The sequence below is a fragment of the Prionailurus bengalensis genome, chromosome D3 (genome assembly GCF_016509475.1).
Source record: "Prionailurus bengalensis isolate Pbe53 chromosome D3, Fcat_Pben_1.1_paternal_pri, whole genome shotgun sequence".
Lineage (NCBI taxonomy): Eukaryota > Metazoa > Chordata > Mammalia > Carnivora > Felidae > Prionailurus > Prionailurus bengalensis.
This window is the reverse complement of record NC_057356.1, coordinates 13,817,579-13,835,751: the sequence shown is the minus strand read 5'-3', so window position 1 is coordinate 13,835,751 and position 18,173 is coordinate 13,817,579. Positions and strand designations below refer to the sequence as shown.

The following is an 18,173-nucleotide window of genomic DNA, read 5'->3' as shown; positions in this document are numbered from 1 at the left end:
CTGGCTGTGTTTCTTCACTGTCCCAGGTGAGTTTCCCTCCTGAGATCTGGGAGGGTGTGGTGGAAGCGGGGTGGGGGTGAACACGGAACCTCCCAGGGGGCTGCTCCCGCCCACCTACACCCCAACTCTGTTCACACCTGCCTCTTTCCAAAGCCGGCGGCGCTGCGGAGGTGGTGCCGAGCCGCGAGGAGCCCGGCCGCTGCGTGGGGGACGGGGGAACCTTGGCGGGGGGCTCCTAGGCCCTGCACCCACTTCCACCCCTCCTCACCGTTTCTTGCCGGGGGCAGGGCGCTCCCCCTCCTCCCCGCGGTGCTCGAAGCCGGCGCGCGCTAGGACCGCGGCGCGCCGTCCTCCGCCGCTATAAGAGGCCGCGCTCGCGCCCCACGCGGAACCCGCGGCTCAGACCCGTCCCCGGCGTTCCGACCCGCGCTGGACCCGAGGCCGGACCCGCCGCGGCGCAGCCGACGCCAGCCCGGGGCCTGCGAGGGACGCGCGCCCCGGGGTCCCCGCCGCGGGCACCATGGGCGCTGCCCACTCCGCGTCCGAGGAGGTGCGGGAGCTCGTGGGCAAGACCGGCTGTGAGTATCCGCGGGGACGCGGGCGGGGACCGGCGGCCGGCCGGCCGGCCGGCGCGGGGCTCCCAGCCCACTGCCGCCCGGCCGGCTCCGCGCCGCCGCGCTGTGTGACCTTGGGCCGGCAGCTGGCCCTCTCTGCGCCTCAGTCTCCCCCTCCTGCAAATGGGTCCCCGCCGGTCACTTTGCAGGCTGCGGCGAGGAGCTCCGCGGCGATGCTGAGTAAGTGCCGCGGCCGCTCAGCCTCGGCGCCCTCGAGGTTGGCAGGGAGCCCCCGGGCCTGGGGACTGCGGACCCGGGAGGGAGCAGGGCTGGGCAGGCGTCCCGGCCGAGAGGGTGAGCGCCCGGGACGCCCAGCCGGTGTGCGCGCTCCGCACCTGAAAGTCGTTCGGGTTCGCGAGGCGCAGGGGCCGGAAAGTTTTGAAGTCGACGGGACCTGGGTGGCAGCCGGGCGTTCTCCGGCCGTGTGACCTCGGGCGGGTGAGCGCCTCCCCCTGCGCCTTTGTCCTCCCGTCTGTAAAGTGGGTTCAGGCGGGCCCACCTCCCCGCGTAGCTGGCACAGCCCGGGGAGCACTGGGCTGGAGCCCGGCGACCTTCCTCAAGCTCGCCCGGGCTCCTGGGACCCGCAGAGGCTGCGCGCCCCGCATCCGGCCCGAGGCTGGGCGCACGGAGCTGTCTGGCCGCGGGGGCCCCCGAGCTGACCGCAGGGAAGTGACGGCGGAAGCGTTTGTCCGCCCCAGTCCAGCCCAGCTGGGAACTTGACCCTGGGCTCTGACCTCGGGGTGCCGGGTTCTGCCACCCGCTGTGAAGGGGATCGTGGACTGAAGACCGAGGGAGGCCGGGTTCCCAGTGCGAGGGGGCGCACTAGACAGGGCGATGTGAATCCTGCCGACACCACTTTCTGGCTGTGTGACCTTGGGCTAGTCACTTCCTCTCTCTGTTTCCTTCTCTCTAGAAGGAGAGTTCTGCTAGTACCTGCTAGATGCCCAAGATATGGGAGCTGCAGTGTTATTTCAAGGGAAGAGCTGGCACCTGCTTTGAATTTTGTGCAGCCAGGTCCATAATTGGTCACCTGGGTGGGGGTGGAGGTGACCCAGCCACTTGTGCCCAGGCTGAAAGGCGACCCCTGCTGATCCTAATCTGAACAGCTCTTTCCAGGAGAATTGGGTGAAAATTACAGAAAACACCTTAATAACTGGTCTGGGGAGGGTGTGTGTGTGGGTGTGTGTGTGTGTACACGCATGCGTGCATACACACATTCACACACCACGTACATGCATGTGTATATCTTCCCGTGGACAAATACAAAAGTATTTGCGACTGGAGGAGGGAAAAGTGTGTACTATATATAATATGGAACACTTTTTGGTTTAAAAATAATAATAACAGGGGCGCCTGGGTGGCTCAGTTGGTTGAGCGTCCGACTTCGGCTCAGGTCATGATGTCACGGTCTGTGAGTTCGAGCCCTGCGTCAGGCTCTGTGCTGACAGCTCGGAGCCTGGAGCCTGCTTCGGATTCTGTGTCTCCCTCTCTCTCTGACCCTCCCCCGTTCATGCTCTGTCTCTCTCTGTCTCAAAAATAAAATAAACATTAAAAAAAATAAGAACCTATGTTTATAATCACTTTGTTTACATCAAGGACTCTGGAAGGATCCACAAGGAAGAATAATGAATACTTGGAGGTTTGGTGGGAGGGATGAAGGGAGAGGGAGCTTTTCATTATAGTTTTTTAAAATATTTTCATTTTTGAACAATGTATGAATGTTTTACTTCGAAAAGTTTTAGGTCCAGTTCAACCCGAAGGCTAACATGAGAGAGGAGGTAGGATTCCCCTCTTTGTTGGGTTTCCCCGGTTAGCTGCACACTCTCTTGCTGCCTTGTGTCTGGACTGGTTGAAATCAGGGTTCCCTGGAGCTGGGATTTCTGCCAGAAGGGTGGGCTGGCCACCAGCCTCCATCACTCAGGCAGCCCCCACACAGGCGGTTGCGGGGGATTCCATCTGTTTGTGAGTTTGACAGGTGATGGGACTGCAGAGCATGATGGGAATCTTGTCAGTTTCCTGGGTCTGTCAGGTCTGGGGGAGGGGGTGGGGGGAGAAGACTGATGCTGAGTGTTCCCCCTGTAGCTTTCCTACAAATGGCTGATGTGGCTTCCCTTCTTGTTGCCCCAGGATTCTAGTTTCGTACCCCAAAGGGAGAAGAGAGATGGGGGGGGGCGGGGTCAGGAAAGGGGTTCTGAAGTCAGAAAGGAGAATGAATGCCTTCAGTTCTCTGAACTTTCAGCAGGTGGAAAGTTCCACCTAGTTCTCTGATAGGGGCTGGTACAGTGTGGCGCTTTTACCCGTTCAGTGAGTATTTGTTGACCAGGGACTTGGAGATTTAGAGGCTGATGTCCCTGAGGGGAGTTACACAGTGGCACGAGAGTCCGAGGAAGGGCAAGGGAACAATTCTTTAGAGAGGATCAGGAGGGCTTCTCTGCCGAGGCAAAAATGGAACAGAAACCTAAATAGGAAGGAACCAGCTACGTGCAGGTCAGCAAAAAGTACATTTTGGGCAGAGGGAACAGTCAGTGCAAGGGCCCTGTGGCGGGAAGACGTTGAGGACAATAAATGAGAATTGTGTGAGAGGAGGGTGCAGCCATAGTGAGGGCTCAGTTTGTGGGAGGAGCCTGATTTAAAGGGGTCTTGCTAGGTGTGTGGCTTTGGGCGAGTGTTTGGTACTGTTGGCCATGTTTTAGACCCATTTGTCCCCATCACTCTGAACCACGGCTAAGAGTTAAAGCTTGGTCCTATTTCTTCCCAGCTGCATGACCTTAAGTCCTTGTACCTCTGAGCGTCAGTGTCCCCATCTGGATTCTGGGGTGGTTACATGGATTCAGTGACATGATGTATATATGTATGTCAAGGGCTTGGCTTGGCATGGGAAGGTCAGCTCCCAGGATCCTGCTCCCACAAGAATCCGCGGGAAGCATTCAGCCTAAAGGCCCAGTCAGCCAAGGAACCGGCTGTGCCCACAACGTTGCTGGGCTCCCCGGCCTCTTTGAGGACCAAGATGTCCCTAATTGGAAGGGTCAGCCTGGCCCCTCTCTGAGGACTCCATCTGGAACTGATGAGCACGAGATGATGACAGTGGGCATGATTCCTTGAGCACCGGGCTCTGTGCTGAACCCTCTGCGCGCATTCTGGTGGAATCTTCATAATAACCCTCCGTGGAAGATGGCCATGTGGCCATTTTACGGATAAGGAAACTGAGGCTTGGAGGGGTGAAGCCTCCAAGGTGGCAGCCCCAGGGGTCATAAGTGGAGGAGCAGGGGCTCAGAGGATCCCTAAGTCCATTTCCTCCGACACTGTGCTTTCACTGTGTTGAGTTGCCTCTCTGATGTCTAGGAACGCAGAAGGGGTAGGAACAGGTTGCTCGTCTCTTTTTCTCACCTCCGGGCCGTGGTGCAAGCCACTCCCTCTGCCTGGAGCACTCTTCCCTCGACTGTGCATGATTTGGCGTTTATGTCAGGAGATGCTTCTGTAACCAGCAGCCAGGTTAAGATGGCAAACACTTCCCCTCAGGCCTGTCTTTTGGCAAACCCCTTCGTCGTGGTCCAGAGCTCCGTAGCGCCCTTCCAGAAGCCGCCCTGGTTACTCTCCATCCAGCCTTTGAGGGTTAATGTGCATCCTCGAGGTGGCCACGCCCCCTGCATCCCCTCCCGTTATAGCACACATCACACCCCGGTGGAACTGTCAGCTCTGTCACCAGCCACCCCCTCGAAGCTGGGCGCTTCTCGACCGCAGGAGACGTGGTGTCTTTCTCATTCACCTTTGTATGTGTGCGTGGTCCTCGGGCCACAAGGCGCTCGTGTTGGAGGGGCGGAGACCCCGGGGACTTTATGACCCAAGGGGTGTTGCCCAGGAGCGACCCCCGGTGCCACCCCACCGGCCGGCCTCGGCCACGCCCACCCGGCACCGTGAGATCCAGTCTGTGGGCTTCAGCGCTGAGCCAGCCCCGCCAAAAATAGGCCTGAGCGCAAGCTCGCCCACACAGGGCATCTCTGGGTTCCACGCCCACCTCCCCTTGCCTGCGAGAGTCTCCTTGATTGATTTAAAACCTAAAAAAAGTCATCCAAACATCTCTTCTGAGCCGAGAAGGCTGACTACCTGGATTGTTAAAATTCACATTAAACCCTGAGCTGGCCTTTCTCTTTCCACAGCGGGATCAGTCCCGAGGTGTGACGGGGGCCCCCTGATGGGAAGAGAGGCCCCTTGGGAATCACTCACCGAAGGTGTCCGTCCGCTCCCCTTCACCACCTTGAGCAGGCGTGGCCCCTTCCTGCCACCCGCCTCCCCCCCCCCCCCGCCCCCCCAATCTGGTCTGCTCCTGAGGCTGCAAAGGAAATAATAAATGAAGAATTCTGGGAAAGGTGGAGGGTCTATTTTTTCCTTCAGGCTTCCAAACAGCTCCGCAGGCCTATCTATGTACATGCCAAGAAGCTGCCAGAAGGACGAAGGAAAAACAACGTCCCAGATCTAGAGTTAGAGCTCGTCATGGTGACAGTGAGTGTGCACCAGGCGCCCGTCATCTGCCGAACTCGGAGCCGAGCCGTGTGGTTTACGTGCACAGCTGCTCTTGGGCCCCCCACTCCGCCCCCCTTCCCCCAGGTACACCGTAGATTCCCGTTTGTCAGATGAGGCCCTGGAAGCTTCGGGGAGCGGGCCCCTTGCCCGAGGCCGCAGGCTACTGAGAAGTAGAGCCGGGGTTCGGTTTCTGCTCCCCAGACCTCTTCACCAGGGACGGAGGCTTGTGTGGCCCACACGGGCGAGTGTGGGTGGCACTGCGTTTTCCACTGGCCTCTGGCCGCCGGGCACTACTCTGAGGTCATAAAGGCCTCGGCCTATGTGCCGTGCGTTATGTTCCCTCTGGATAGCCAGGCCGACTGGACCCCTTCCCGGCCCTCCAGGAGCTCAGGGCCTTTGAGGGGTGCAGGCGCCCTGGCCGGTACCACTGAGTTCGTCCTGTCATCCGCCGAGGCCTGTGAAGTCAAATGACCGATAGCACCTACCCAGCCCCCTTTCTGTTTCCTGCGGGTGGATTATGGCTTTTGCCCTGGGCTCCGGGGTCACTCTGTAAGCCCCACGAAATAGGGTGCGCTGCTGTGTCTGTGGGGCTCTGGCGGGGTGGGGTTGGGACCAGACCCCCAGCGCTCATCAGACTCATGTAAATCCTAAATCCTCTCGTAATAAGAAAATAATTGAAAACATTTTTTAGGACAAGGCGAAAAGCGGCCTCTGGGCAAGGAAGAATAAGCACGTCTGTGGGGCCTGGGGAGGATCTGTCACCACAGGCTGAGCTCTCGGGGTGGGCTGGGGCCCGTGGTCTGGTGGTGATGTGGGCACAGTGGTCCCGGCCCTCGGGAACCCTCCAGAGCTTGGTAAGGTGGGCAGTATCCAGATTCTTCCACCCCTGCTCATCCCGGGGTGCTTGCGGTGCGGAAATGTGCAGGCTGCTTCTGGAAGCCTTTAAAAGGGCCAGGTGGGAAATGCACTTAATTCGTAAGCACCGGAAGCACCTCTGCCCTCTGGCCCAGCACTGCTAATACTTTGTACTCCGGCTGGGCCAGATCCTCTCCACTTTCATGGTAGCATATGTTGCCAATTTACAGATGAGGAAACGGAGGCTCAGACACCCGAAGGGACTGCTCAAGGTCACTTAAATGCTGAGCGTGGAACCCAAATTCAAAGCTGACTCTCCCACGTGACCTAAGCCCCACACAAGCTGGACAGAGACCAAGGATCTTGTATGTCTGGGAGAGGCAACGCCATTACACCGTGACCTCGTAGACAGGGTCCCACATGCTCGTTTACTAAGTTGGCAGGGGGAGAATTGGACCTTGAGGCAGACAGACTTGGTCTTGTGCTGTCCCCAGGGAGGACAAGCTCGGTGGGGGGCATCACGAGGGGGAATTGGGGGCTCTGAGAGAGAGAGCTGGGATGTGCTGCCCTCTCCGCTCCGTGGGGTCTTACTGAGTGGCTCACGTCTGTTTCAGAGGAAGAATCTGTATTTTCCCTGCAGGAAAGTAATTGGCAGGCCGCTCAAGACTTCCTATAGCTCCGCGAATTAGGAGTAACCAGATCCCTTATGCGTCTTTCTTTCTCACCCCACCCCCACCCCCACTCTGGCGGGATCTCTTTTTGTGAGTTAATGGCCCCCCGGAATGCAGCACGGACTGTCACCAGTGCCCAGACATGCCGCAGGACCCAATCATCCAGATGGAATACCTTGAGTGTCGATAAGGTGCTTTTTACTCTCGCAGAGCCCTCCAGTATCTGCTATCTCAAGTGGCGGGAACATGGTGTTTTTGGCTCAGAGGTGCCCACTGCTTTGGGGAGATAGGGCGAGGGGCCCTCTCGTACCCACGTTGGTGGGACCAGGCAAGGGGATGGAGAGGAGGCGGCGTCTGGGCCCGTGAGCCGCCCTGCCCCCCCTTCCAACTTTATTATTAATTCATAAAGCCAGAAGGTCGAGTGGGTGATTTGCGCCGGTGGTGGCAGCCACCTTAAGCGCGAGGACAAAAAGGCCCTTTGTTGTTCCAGCAGTGTGACCTTTGCGGATGGGCAAGCTGTCAGAAGTGGGTCTTGGGCTCTTGGCATGGCTCCCTAGGAGGCGAGAAGGCACATTCAGGTCTCGGGGATCAGGTGCCTCTGGGAGGGCGGGCAGGCGGCCAGCAGGAGACCTCACTACTGGCGTGGCGGAGTCCTAGACCGTGATGGAGGGAGAAGGTGGCCACGGTCAAGGACTTTGTGGGCTGAGGTTAGAAGGGGGGGGGGTTCCCTTCCTTCCTCCTGAGCATTTATGCTGGGGTCCCAGTGGTCAAAGAACCCTCAATTGAGCACTTAGCAGTTAGGCCCAACACACCTGATGTTCCTGGGGGTTCTCTTGTCTTGTCCTCACCTGCATCCCCCAAGACTGCAGCCGGGGTCCCACACAGGCACATGCTGGCCTCCTCCGGCCTTGGCCCATAGCAGCAGATAGATGCGGCTTTGAACTGTGGCACCGCCTTTCCCTGTCTGGGCGAGTAACTTTGCTTCCACATCTTGGTTTTCTCATCTGTCAGATGGGCACGTGTTGCAGGGCTATTGGGAGGATTAAATGAGAATTTTAGCAAAGCCCTTGACACATCGTAAGTGTTCAGTAGCTGTTGGCAAGTACTAATTCCATTAGAAACCACTTGGAGGCAGGGGTGCCTGGGTGGCTCAGTCAGTTGAGCGTCCGACTTCGGCTCAGGTCGTGATCTCGCGGTCTGTGGGTTCGAGCCCCGCATCAGGCTCTGTGCTGACAACTTGGAGCCTGGAGCCTGCTTCGGATTCTGTCTCTTTGTCTCTCTCTGACCCTCCCCTGCTCATTCTCTCTCTCTCTCTCTCTCTCTTTCTCTTTCTCTCAAAAATAAGTAAATATTAAAAAAAAAAAAAGGAACCATTCAGGGGCTGGCTGTGTTCCTCCCTTTTTAAAATTTCATTTCATTTTTCGTTTTGTGGAGAGTGGGGGAGCGGGGCAGAGGCAGAGAGAGAATCTTCAGCAGGCTCCATGCTCAGTGTGGAGCCCAATACGGGGCTTCATCCCACGACCCTGGGATGGTGACCTGAGCCCAGATCGAGAGTTGGATGCTTGACCGACAGAACCACCCAGGCGCCCCATACAATGTTTCCCTTTTAGGGCATTCTGTAACTTCGCTAATTCATTTCATGTTTTGACATGGCCGCCATTTGACACAAGTGACATTAGTCTTTGTCTTTGCCTGTACTGATGATCAGGGACCTTAACACACCTTAATTTGTGTCACTCTGTGGTGCTTTTTCTGTTTTTGAAAGCCACTCATTGGTTTGATTATTCCTATATGCAGACCCTATTAATTCTTGGAACAGGTTTCCCCCCCAGATCTCATTTTCGTATGTGCTCCACCTTTCCATAGGTTTTCCAGTGACTCTCTGAGTCAGCAGCTGTCTGGAAGTGACTAGATTTTGCCAGGATCCTCCTGGGATCACTGGCTGGCTATATCTTCTCTCAGCACTTTGGTTTTGGTCCCTTGTTGCTGTTGAGAAGTCAGCTCTTTGGTCTGATTCTTTTGTGTGAAATCTGCTTTTGCACCTCTGAGATTTTGGGGGTTTTGTTTTTGTTTTTAACTGCACGTTGTCTAGGTGGATTTGTTTTATTTGTCCTGGTTGAGAATGGTTTATGCTCTTTTATTCTGAAGAAGGCTTACGTCTTACAGTATGAAAAATGTTCTCTCCCCGACCCTTCTCTTTATTTTCTTCTTCAGTAATTCCTATTAGAAATACATTGGACCGGGGCGCCTGGGTGGCTCAGTCGGTTAAGCGTCTCGCTTTGGCTCAGGTCATGATCTCACCGTCTGTGAGTTCGAGCCCCGCGTCGGGCTCTGTGCTGACAGCTTGGAGCCTGCTTCAGATTCTGTGTCTCCCCCTCTCTCTGACCCTCCCCTGCTCATGCTCTGTCTCTCTCTGTCTCAAAAATAAATAAACATTAAAAAAAATTTTTTTAAAGAAATATGTTGGACCATGTCATTCTGTCTTGAATGCCTCTTTACTCCTCTCTGATATTTCCCATCGTTTTATTGCTTTTTGCTGTATTTGGAGTCTTTTTCCTAGGTCTCTCTTCCACTTCACTAATTCTCTCTTTAGCTATTAAAACCTTATTGCCCCAGGGTACCTGGGTGGCTCAGTCGGTTGGGCATCCAACTTCGGCTCAGGTCATGATCTTACCATCAGTGAGTTCGAGCCCCACGTCGGGCTCTGTGCTGACAGCTCGGAGCCTGGAGCCTGCTTCGGATTCTGTGTCTCCCTCTCTCTCTGCCCCTCCCCGGCTTGTGCTCTGTCTCTCTCAAAAATAAAATAAACATTACAAAATTTTAAATCTTGCTGCCCCTTAAGTTTTTAAATTCCAATGACTTAAAAAAAAAAAAAAAAACACGGGGCACGTGGGTGGCCCAGTCAGTTAAACGACTGACTCTTGATTTCAGCTCAGGTCCTGATCTCATGGTTGTGAGATCAGGCCCACATTGGGCTCTGCCCTGATGGTGTGGAGCCTGCTTGGGATTTTCTCTCTTCCTCTCTCTCTCTCTGCCCTTCCCCTGCTCCTGTGTGTGCACGCTATTTCTCAACAAAACTTAAAACATTTTTTTATGAGTTCTATATGGTTTTCAAACTCACTGCTTTTGTCATAGTGCTCTTTCATTATTTGTAAAAATTTAACGCTTACTACAGGGTTTCTTCTGTTTCACCCTCTTGTGGTGCCATTCCTTGTTAAAATTAAAGAAAAAATTTAAACTCTACCCCCAACATAGGGTTCAAACTTACAACCCCAAGATCAAGAGTTAGGTGCTCTACCGACTGAGCCAGCCAGGCATGCCCCCCCCGGCCCCAATTTAAAAAAAAAATTTTTTTTTTAATTTTTTTTTTTTTTCAACGTTTATTTATTTTTGGGACAGAGAGAGACAGAGCATGAACGGGGGAGGGGCAGAGAGAGAGGGAGACACAGAATCGGAAACAGGCTCCAGGCTCTGAGCCATCAGCCCAGAGCCCGACGCGGGGCTCGAACTCACGGACCGCGAGATCGTGACCTGGCTGAAGTCGGACGCTTAACCGACTGCGCCACCCAGGCGCCCCAAAAAAAAATTTTTTTTAATGTTTATTTATGTTTGAGAGACAGAGACAGAGTGTGAGCAGGTGAGGGGGCAGAGAGAGGGAGACACAGAATCTGAAGCTCCAAGGCTCCAGGCTCCAGGCTCCAAGCTGTCAGCACAGAGCTCGACGTGGGGCTTGAACTCATGAACTGTGAGATCACGACCCGCGTGAAGTCGGATGTTTAACCAGTTGAGCCACCTAGGCGCCCCCCGATTTTTTTATTGAAAAAAATTTCTTGAAGCATAATTGACATACAACGTTAGTAAGCGACGTAGTGATTTGCCAATTCTGGACATTACTCAGTGCTCAGCACAGTAAGTGTGGTCGCCGTTTATCACCATACGGTGTCATGACGATAGTATTGTCTCTATTCCGCACGCCTACCTTTCATCTCTGTGACCGAAAGTTTGTGACCCTTAATCCCTTTCACCCATTCCTCCTCCCACACCTTCTCTCTGGCAACTACCAGCTCCTTGTATTCAAGAGTCTGTTTTGTTTTCTAGATCCTACATAGCAGTGAAATCCTACGGTATTTGTCTTTCTCCGACTTATTTCACTTCGCATAATTCCCTCTAGGGGTCCATCCCAGATCTGGTATTGTCGGATCTTGTCGTCGGCGACACTGGGGTGCTTCCGTATTTTGGCTATTGTAAATGGTGCTGCAAGAAACATAGGGGTGCGTGTGTTTTCAAATTCGCGTTTCCATTTTCTTTGGGTAAAATACCCAGGAGTGGAATTACTGGCTCGTGTGATTTTTTTTTGTTGTTGTTGTTGAGGAAACTTCATGCTGTTTTCCACGGCTGTTATGCCAATTTACATTCTTACCGGCAGTGCTCGAGAGTCCCTTTTCTCCACACCCTCACCACCACTCATTTGTCTTCTTGATATTAACCATTCTCACTGGTGTGAGGTGATCTCTCATTGTGGTTTAAATGTGCATTTCCCTGAGGAATGATATTAAACATCTTTTCACGTCTGATGGCCGTCACTTTTCTTATATATCTTCTTAATGTTTATTTTGGAGATAGGCAGAGTGGGGAAGGGGCAGAGAGAGGAGGGGTTAGAAGATCTTAGATGGGCTCCACGCTGAGGGCTGAGTCCGACACAGGGCTCAAACTCATGAACCTTGAGACCATGACCTGAGCCGAAGTCAGACACTGAACTGACTGAACCACCCAGGCTCCCCTGGCCATCTTTTCTCTTTGCGAAAAAATGTCTATTCAGGTCCTCTGCTTGTTTTTTAAATAGAATTGTTCGGCATGGGTGGGGAGGGGGTTGGTGTTAAATTGTATGAGTTCTTTATATACCTTGGATATTAACCTCTTACTGCACGTGCCATTTGCAAATATCTTCTCCCATTTGGTACGTTGCCTTTTGGTTTTGTTGATGGTTTCTTTTGCTATGCAAAAGCTTTTTAGTTTAGTTTAGTGGTCCCATTTGTTTCTAAGCTTGATGTCCAAGAGATTATTGCCTATGTTTTCTCTTGGGGCTTTGATAGTTTCAGGTCTCGTATTTAGGTCTTTAACCCATTTTGAGTTTGTTTTTTTGGGTATGGTGTGAGCAAGTAGTCCAGTTCTATTTTTTTTTGCACGTAGCTGTCCGAGTTTTCCCAACACTGCTTATTGGAAAGACTGTTTCTTCCTCATTGTGTATTCTTGCCTCCTTTGTCATAGATTAATTGACCACAGGAGCATAAGTTTATTTCTGGGCCCTTGTTCCTGTTGCAGTGACGTAGGTGTCTATTTTTTTTTTGCCAGTATTCTACTGTTTTGAGTATTAGAGCTTTGTAGTAGGTTTTGAAATCTGGAACCTGTAAGTCCATCTTTCTCAAGATTGCTTTTGCTATTTCGGGTCTTTCATGGTTCCATACAAATTTTAGGCTGATTTGTTGTAGTTCCGTGAAAAATGCTTTTTGCTGTTTTGGTAGGCATTGCTTTGAATCTATAGATTACTTTGGGTAGTAGAGACATTGAACAATATTCTGCCAATCCATGAAGATGGTATATCTTCCTATCTGTGTCCTCTTGAATTTCATTTATCAGCGTCTTATGGTTTTCACAGTATATGTCTTTCCTTCCTTGGTTAAGTTTATTCTTTTTGGTGCAGTTATAAATGGGGTTGTTTTCTTAATTTCTTTATCTGCCACTTCATTATTAGTGTATAGAGTTGCAACAGATTTCTGTATATTCTGTATCCTACAACTTGAATTCATTTTGTTTCATGTCTGACTGCTGCAGCTAGGAGGACTTCCACTACTATGTTGAAGAAAAGTGGTGAGAGAGGACAACCCTGTCTTGTTCCTGATCTTAGAGTAAAAGTTCTCAGTTTTTCACCATTGACTATGATGTTAGCTGTGAGTTTTTCGGCTATGGACTTCGTTAAGTTTGTTCGGGTATGTTCCCTCTAAATCCCCTTAAGAGTTTTAATCCTGAATGGATATCTTGTCAAATGCTTTTTCTGCCTCTTTTGTTATGATCATAAGGCTTTTATCTTTTCTCTTGTTAGTGTGATGTATCACTTTGATTGATTTGCAAATATTGAAACACCCTTGCATCCCTGGAATAAATCCCACCAGATCGTGATGTTATTAACACATTTAAAACAAAAAGGGTGCCCTTCCTTTTGTTAATTGTGTCTGCTGATTGTCCCTTACGGTGATTCATTTGCTTGCGTGGTTTGATTTTTGATTATGAGCTCATGTTCGACTGGGCTGCCTCCCCTGATTTTCACATCCTCTTGGAACTATCTTCAGCGCCCGATTTATGCTGAGGCCAAACCAAGTGGAGAAGGGCTTATCTAAAGTACCTCTCCTATGAGGGTCCCTCACAGTGCTTTGCATTTATTTCTAGTACCTTAGAGATGTCACTGGTCTAGAAACACTTTTTGCATTGATTCCTCAGTTTGGCTTTCCTGCACCACACGGGTTTGGATCTTGCACCTGTGCATGGCACAGACTTGGCATCTTGGTACATCACAGGCCTGCCCCCTTTCTCCTGCATCCGGTCACCTCCTTAGCCAAGTCCACTTCCTTGCTGATTGTCGGAGACAGTAGGGAATACTTTTTCTAGCCCATCTTCCATGGGGAAGCAGCCTTTTATGCTTCAGCTTCTGATAGGAGTCTCCCTTCTAGCCTCCATAGAACCACGGCCACTTCTGTCACTCAGTGCGCTGGAAGCTTCCTACCCTTAGCTGTTAGAGCCTGTAACCATTCTCACAGCCCTGGGCCACCTCAGCAGCATCTCATACTCCCACCGTGCTGGGTGTGACGTCCCTCCTTGCTTCTGGCCTTGAGAGTGTCCCTTGCTTTTGAGCTTAGTGGTGTATGTGAGGTTTTTCCTATTTTATCCAGTGCTTCGGGGATCTGTGCTGGGATGGAGGGTCTGTGTTAGCTCCACGTAGCAGGAACTGGAGTTCTTTACCTAATAAGCCTTCCTGCTTTCGGTGAGCCTGTCTCCGCTTGATTTGGCCTCCATCTAATTCTGGAGTTGAAGATAGTTCTGGAAGGATGTGGGAAGCCATTTGTTTCCTTGGATGCTCTGAAAGACGCCCACTCTTCAAATCTCTGCTGGTTCACTCGCATCTCCCCCCACCCGCCTTCCCCATCTTTAGTCTTCTTATTACAACGGAGACCTCTTTGTCTCTTTAGTGACATAAGTGATACGTGTTCCTTGTCCCCCTCATCCTCAACTTTGGGCACAGAGCAGCTCCTGCCTCTGAGTAAATGCTACCACATGGCAGTTATTGCTGGGATCGGGCAAATGGCAAAGCGCACAGCAGTAGGAAGGTGAGCACAGATGAGCAAAGCCCAGGCTGTGTGATTCTGAGAGTCGTGCTCACCCACTCTGACCGGGTGCCAAGGTGCCACATCGCTCTTGGGAGGAGGATAGTTTCCAAAGTCAAGCCCCTTCATTCTGTCTCAGCTTCTGCTATGGAAGATTCATTCCGCGAGGAAAGATACCCACAGAGATCCTTAGGAGACCCTACATACTTGAGACTAAAATAAAAGCCATCCCCGTGCTGGCCGGGGCCTGGGGCAGCCCCTCCCAGGAGTTCCTTGGCTCGTAACTTAGAGACTGAGTTGAAGTTGGCATGAAAAGGGTTCGAAGGTGCTGGATAAAAGCCAGTAGCGGACCTCCTTGTTCCTACTTCTGCTTTGGAGATTAGAATTGGCTTTGATAATTTCCTTCTCAAGGCCGAGTGCGTCTTTGTGGGTTTTTTTTTTTTTTAAGTTTGCTTATTTTTGAGAGCACGCTCATGAGCGCGGGGGGAGGCTAGTGGGCAGAGAGAGGGAGAGAGAGCATCCCAAGTGGGCTCCGTGCTGCCAGCACAGAGCCCGATTCGGCGCTCAAACTCACGAACTGCGGGATCATGACCTGAGCTGAGATCACGAGTTGGGACCCTTACCCAACTGAGCCACCCAGGCGCCCTGCATCGCTGGTTTATTTACAAATCCCGGCGGTGAGGCGTGGTCCCTGATGGGTACACACTGAGCGTGTGGGGCAGGGGAAGGACGGAAGCAGGGCGTCCGTGAAGCCACGCGAAGCATCTTCTGTACGACGGGCTGGTCCCTTTCCAGGCTGTGGAGGTCTCCATCCACTCTTACCCCTCCTCCCCCCAACCTCCCTCCCGAGCCCCAGGATTAGTCATTGCTTTGGCTGTAGCCCCAGGCAGCGTGCAGTTGCCTCTTCCCTCCCCTGTGAGTGAGCTGGGAGACCTCGGAGGAGCAGAGTAGGTACCACAGGGTTATTACTTTAAGGGCATCGTCATAGCCCTAGTGGCAACTCTGGTGTCTCAGCTCTTCCCGCTGGGTCCGGTGCAAAATATATGTGATTTTCTTTATTTAAAATTAAAAAAAAAATTGTTAATGTTTATCTATTTATTATTTATTTTTTTTAATGTTTATTTTTGAGAGAGACAGAGACAGAATGCGAGTGGGTGACGGGCAGAGAGAGAGGGGAGGCACAGAATCCAAAGCCGGCTCCGGGCTCCGAGCTGTCAGCACAGAGCCCCATGTGGGGCTTGAACTCACGAACCCGGAGATCACGAACCGAGCCGAAGTCGGACGCCCAACCCACGGAGCCACCCAGGCGCCCCTGATTTTTTTTATTTAATTGGGGAAAGACTCACACAACCTAAAACTTCCCATAGTCACCATTTTTGAACCTACAGTTCGCTGGCTTAGTTAAGCGCATCCACGGTGTTGTGCGGCCATCAGTTCCAGGGCATCCTCGCCGCCCCCCCCAAAAAAAGAAACTTCGTGCCCATTAGCTGCCCCTGAAATCCCCCCGCGCACAGCCCGTGGCAACCACAAATCTGCTTTCTGAACCCGTGGACTCGCCTTTTTGAATTTTTTTTTCCCGACGTTTATTTATTTTGGGGACAGAGAGAGACAGAGCATGAACGGGGGGAGGGGCAGAGAGAGAGGGAGACACAGAATCGGAAACAGGCTCCAGGCTCTGAGCCATCAGCCCAGAGCCTGACGCGGGGCTCGAACTCACGGACCGCGAGATCGTGACCTGGCTGAAGTCGGACGCTTAACCGACTGCGCCACCTAGGCGCCCCAGGACTCGCCTTTTTGTATGCTCCATGTAAATGGCAGGCTACAGCGGTGGCCTTGGGTGCTTGGCATCCTGTTTTCAAGGTCGTCTGTGCTGCAGCAGTTGTCCGTGCTTCCTTCCTTTCTGTGGTAGGATGATGTGGGGCTGCGTAGGGCTACCCCGTTTGGTTCATCTGTCGACCACTTGATGCACGCTTGGGTGTCCCTCCCCTCCGGGGATTGCGCATGGCGTGTCTGCGACTCTGATTGTTTTCCAGGGCGTGGACAGCTTCAGGAGGGTGGTGCTCTTGTGATCTCTGTATTCCGGGGGAGGCGGGGACAGTTTAGTGGGACGGGAAGCTGGGGACCGAGCCAGCAGCTCTTGGCAGAGATGTTGTTAGCTCACCTTTCTGTCTGGCCTGGCTCACCTCTGTATTTGGGGACTTTGGCTGGTGCTTGGGTTGAGTCCTGGCTGGTCTGTCAGGACATGGCAAGCCGAAGAGCTTTGGGGGCCCTGGAAGCCACCGAGACCTTCCCAGTGATGCCACTTGGCATCCTGGGGCCTGCATCCAGGGCGGCACGGCTGGGGAGACGGGGAGGCAGGGTGGCTCCTGCAGAGCCCCTGGAGAGATCAGGTGCATAATGTCAGCCGCCCTTGTCCTTGCAACTGCGTTTTGAGACCCCCACCCCCACCCCCGGACAGCTACACCTGCCGACCCCTCAGCGGGTTCCCTACATCCTGTCCTTTGCATCCACCCTGCATACTGTCACCAGGCACATGCGATCTTGTCTCTTCCCTTAGCATCCTATGTAAACTCAGGGTGAGGTCTGAATGCTTGAGTTCAGTATGTGTGACTGCCGCTACTTACCTCCTTTCTCCGCTGTCCTCAGCCTGCCTTCTGCCCGGGCTGAAGAACCCGGGGCTTCCTGAGCTCTGCCCTCCCCGGCCTGGCCCTCAGCCTTCAGGATCCCACAGGGCATCAGCTCCCTATGGGTGCTCCTTGGCAAGCTGACACCATGTTTCTTACCCTGGGCCCCAGGGAGGTGACGTGCGTTTCCAGTAGATAAGGGCTCTGCTCGTGTCTGTACCCCCAGCATCTACCGGGCGCCCAGTAAATGTCTCTTAGTGAACAGCATCCCTCAGAGGGAGTCAGTCAGGTCTCCCCACACCCCTGGGAGCCAGCGTGGATTTGGGAAGGACCAAGCGCTATTTTAGGTGTCCTTTGCCACCAGACTCGGGCCCCTGGAGATACAGGCTCAAGTGATCCTGGCCACCCCATAGTGGGTGTGGTGAAGGCTGATGCTCTATCTCCTCCAGAGTCAGATGAGGGAGGCTGGGCCTCGTGACGAATTTCATGCCCCTTTTCTGGGTCTCCTGCCTCCACCCGGGCTCCTGCCTCCACCTCCTTGAGGGTTGTCTCTGACCTCCTGGTCTACGTGACCCTCCTCCTGCCCGGTGACCCCTTGCTCAGCACAGCGAGGCTGTAAGGTGGCTCCCACAGCCTGACAGGGGAGGCCAGGACCAGGCAGAAACCCCGTGTCCACATCACTCCACATTCCTCTCGACCCCGAACCCTGGCAACCCCTTAATCTTCTTTCTGTGGCGAGATTTGCCTACTCTGGACGTTTCACGTACACGGAATCCTACGATACGTGGCTGCATCCGGCTTCTCTCCTTGGCATTATGTATTCAGGGTTCATGGATGTTGGAGCACGTGTCCACGCTTCGTTCCGCTTGTGACCGAATCCTATGCCACTGTATGGACAGACCACGTTTTGTTTATAGTTTCATCTATCGTTGGACGTTTGCGATGTTCCCTCTAGGCTATTGTGAATGGTGCCGCTGTGAACGCTCGTTTATGGGGTTTTGTGTGGACGTGGTTTTCATGTATCTCGGGTACGTATTTGGGAGGAAGATTTCTGGATTACGTGGTGAATCTGTCTTTAATTTATTGAGGATCCACGGAATTGTGTCCCACGGTGGCTGCACCGTGTGACATTCCCATCAGCAGCGCACGAGGATGTCAGTTTCTCCACAGTCTCACCAGCGCTTGTTACTGTAGGTTTTATTTTTCATCCTAGCCATCAAAGTTGAAATTGAAGATTATACAAGGCATCTCTGATAATTACAGAAAAGTTAAGGGACCGATCAGCAAAGATCAGGGACAAGAGGAAGAGAGGGATGTCCTGTAAACCTGCCGCCTGGAAGCACTGTGCTATTTTGTTCATCCTTTCCTATTTTTTTCCTGTGCACACAACTGTATCATTACGGACTTTCATGTACGTGAGATCTTGTGGCCTGTTGGTTTTTCCCTGTAGCGATATCCCATGAAAATTTTTCTGTGTTCTAAATATTTAAAAAAAATTTTTTTAATGTTTAT

The 18,173-nt window shown here is 52.8% G+C and overlaps 1 protein-coding gene across 1 annotated transcript in view; it reads left to right on the top strand.

Annotated features, from left to right (window-relative positions):
- Positions 1–372: 372 nt before the first annotated feature.
- The window catches only part of TESC (tescalcin), a 50,048-nt gene continuing 32,247 nt past the window's right edge, over positions 373–18,173 (top strand). Inside the window, exon 1 of the mRNA XM_043557700.1 lies at positions 373–578. Coding sequence (XP_043413635.1) covers positions 521–578 — 58 coding nt within the window. The 5' untranslated portion in view covers positions 373–520. The remainder of the gene's footprint in view (positions 579–18,173) is intronic.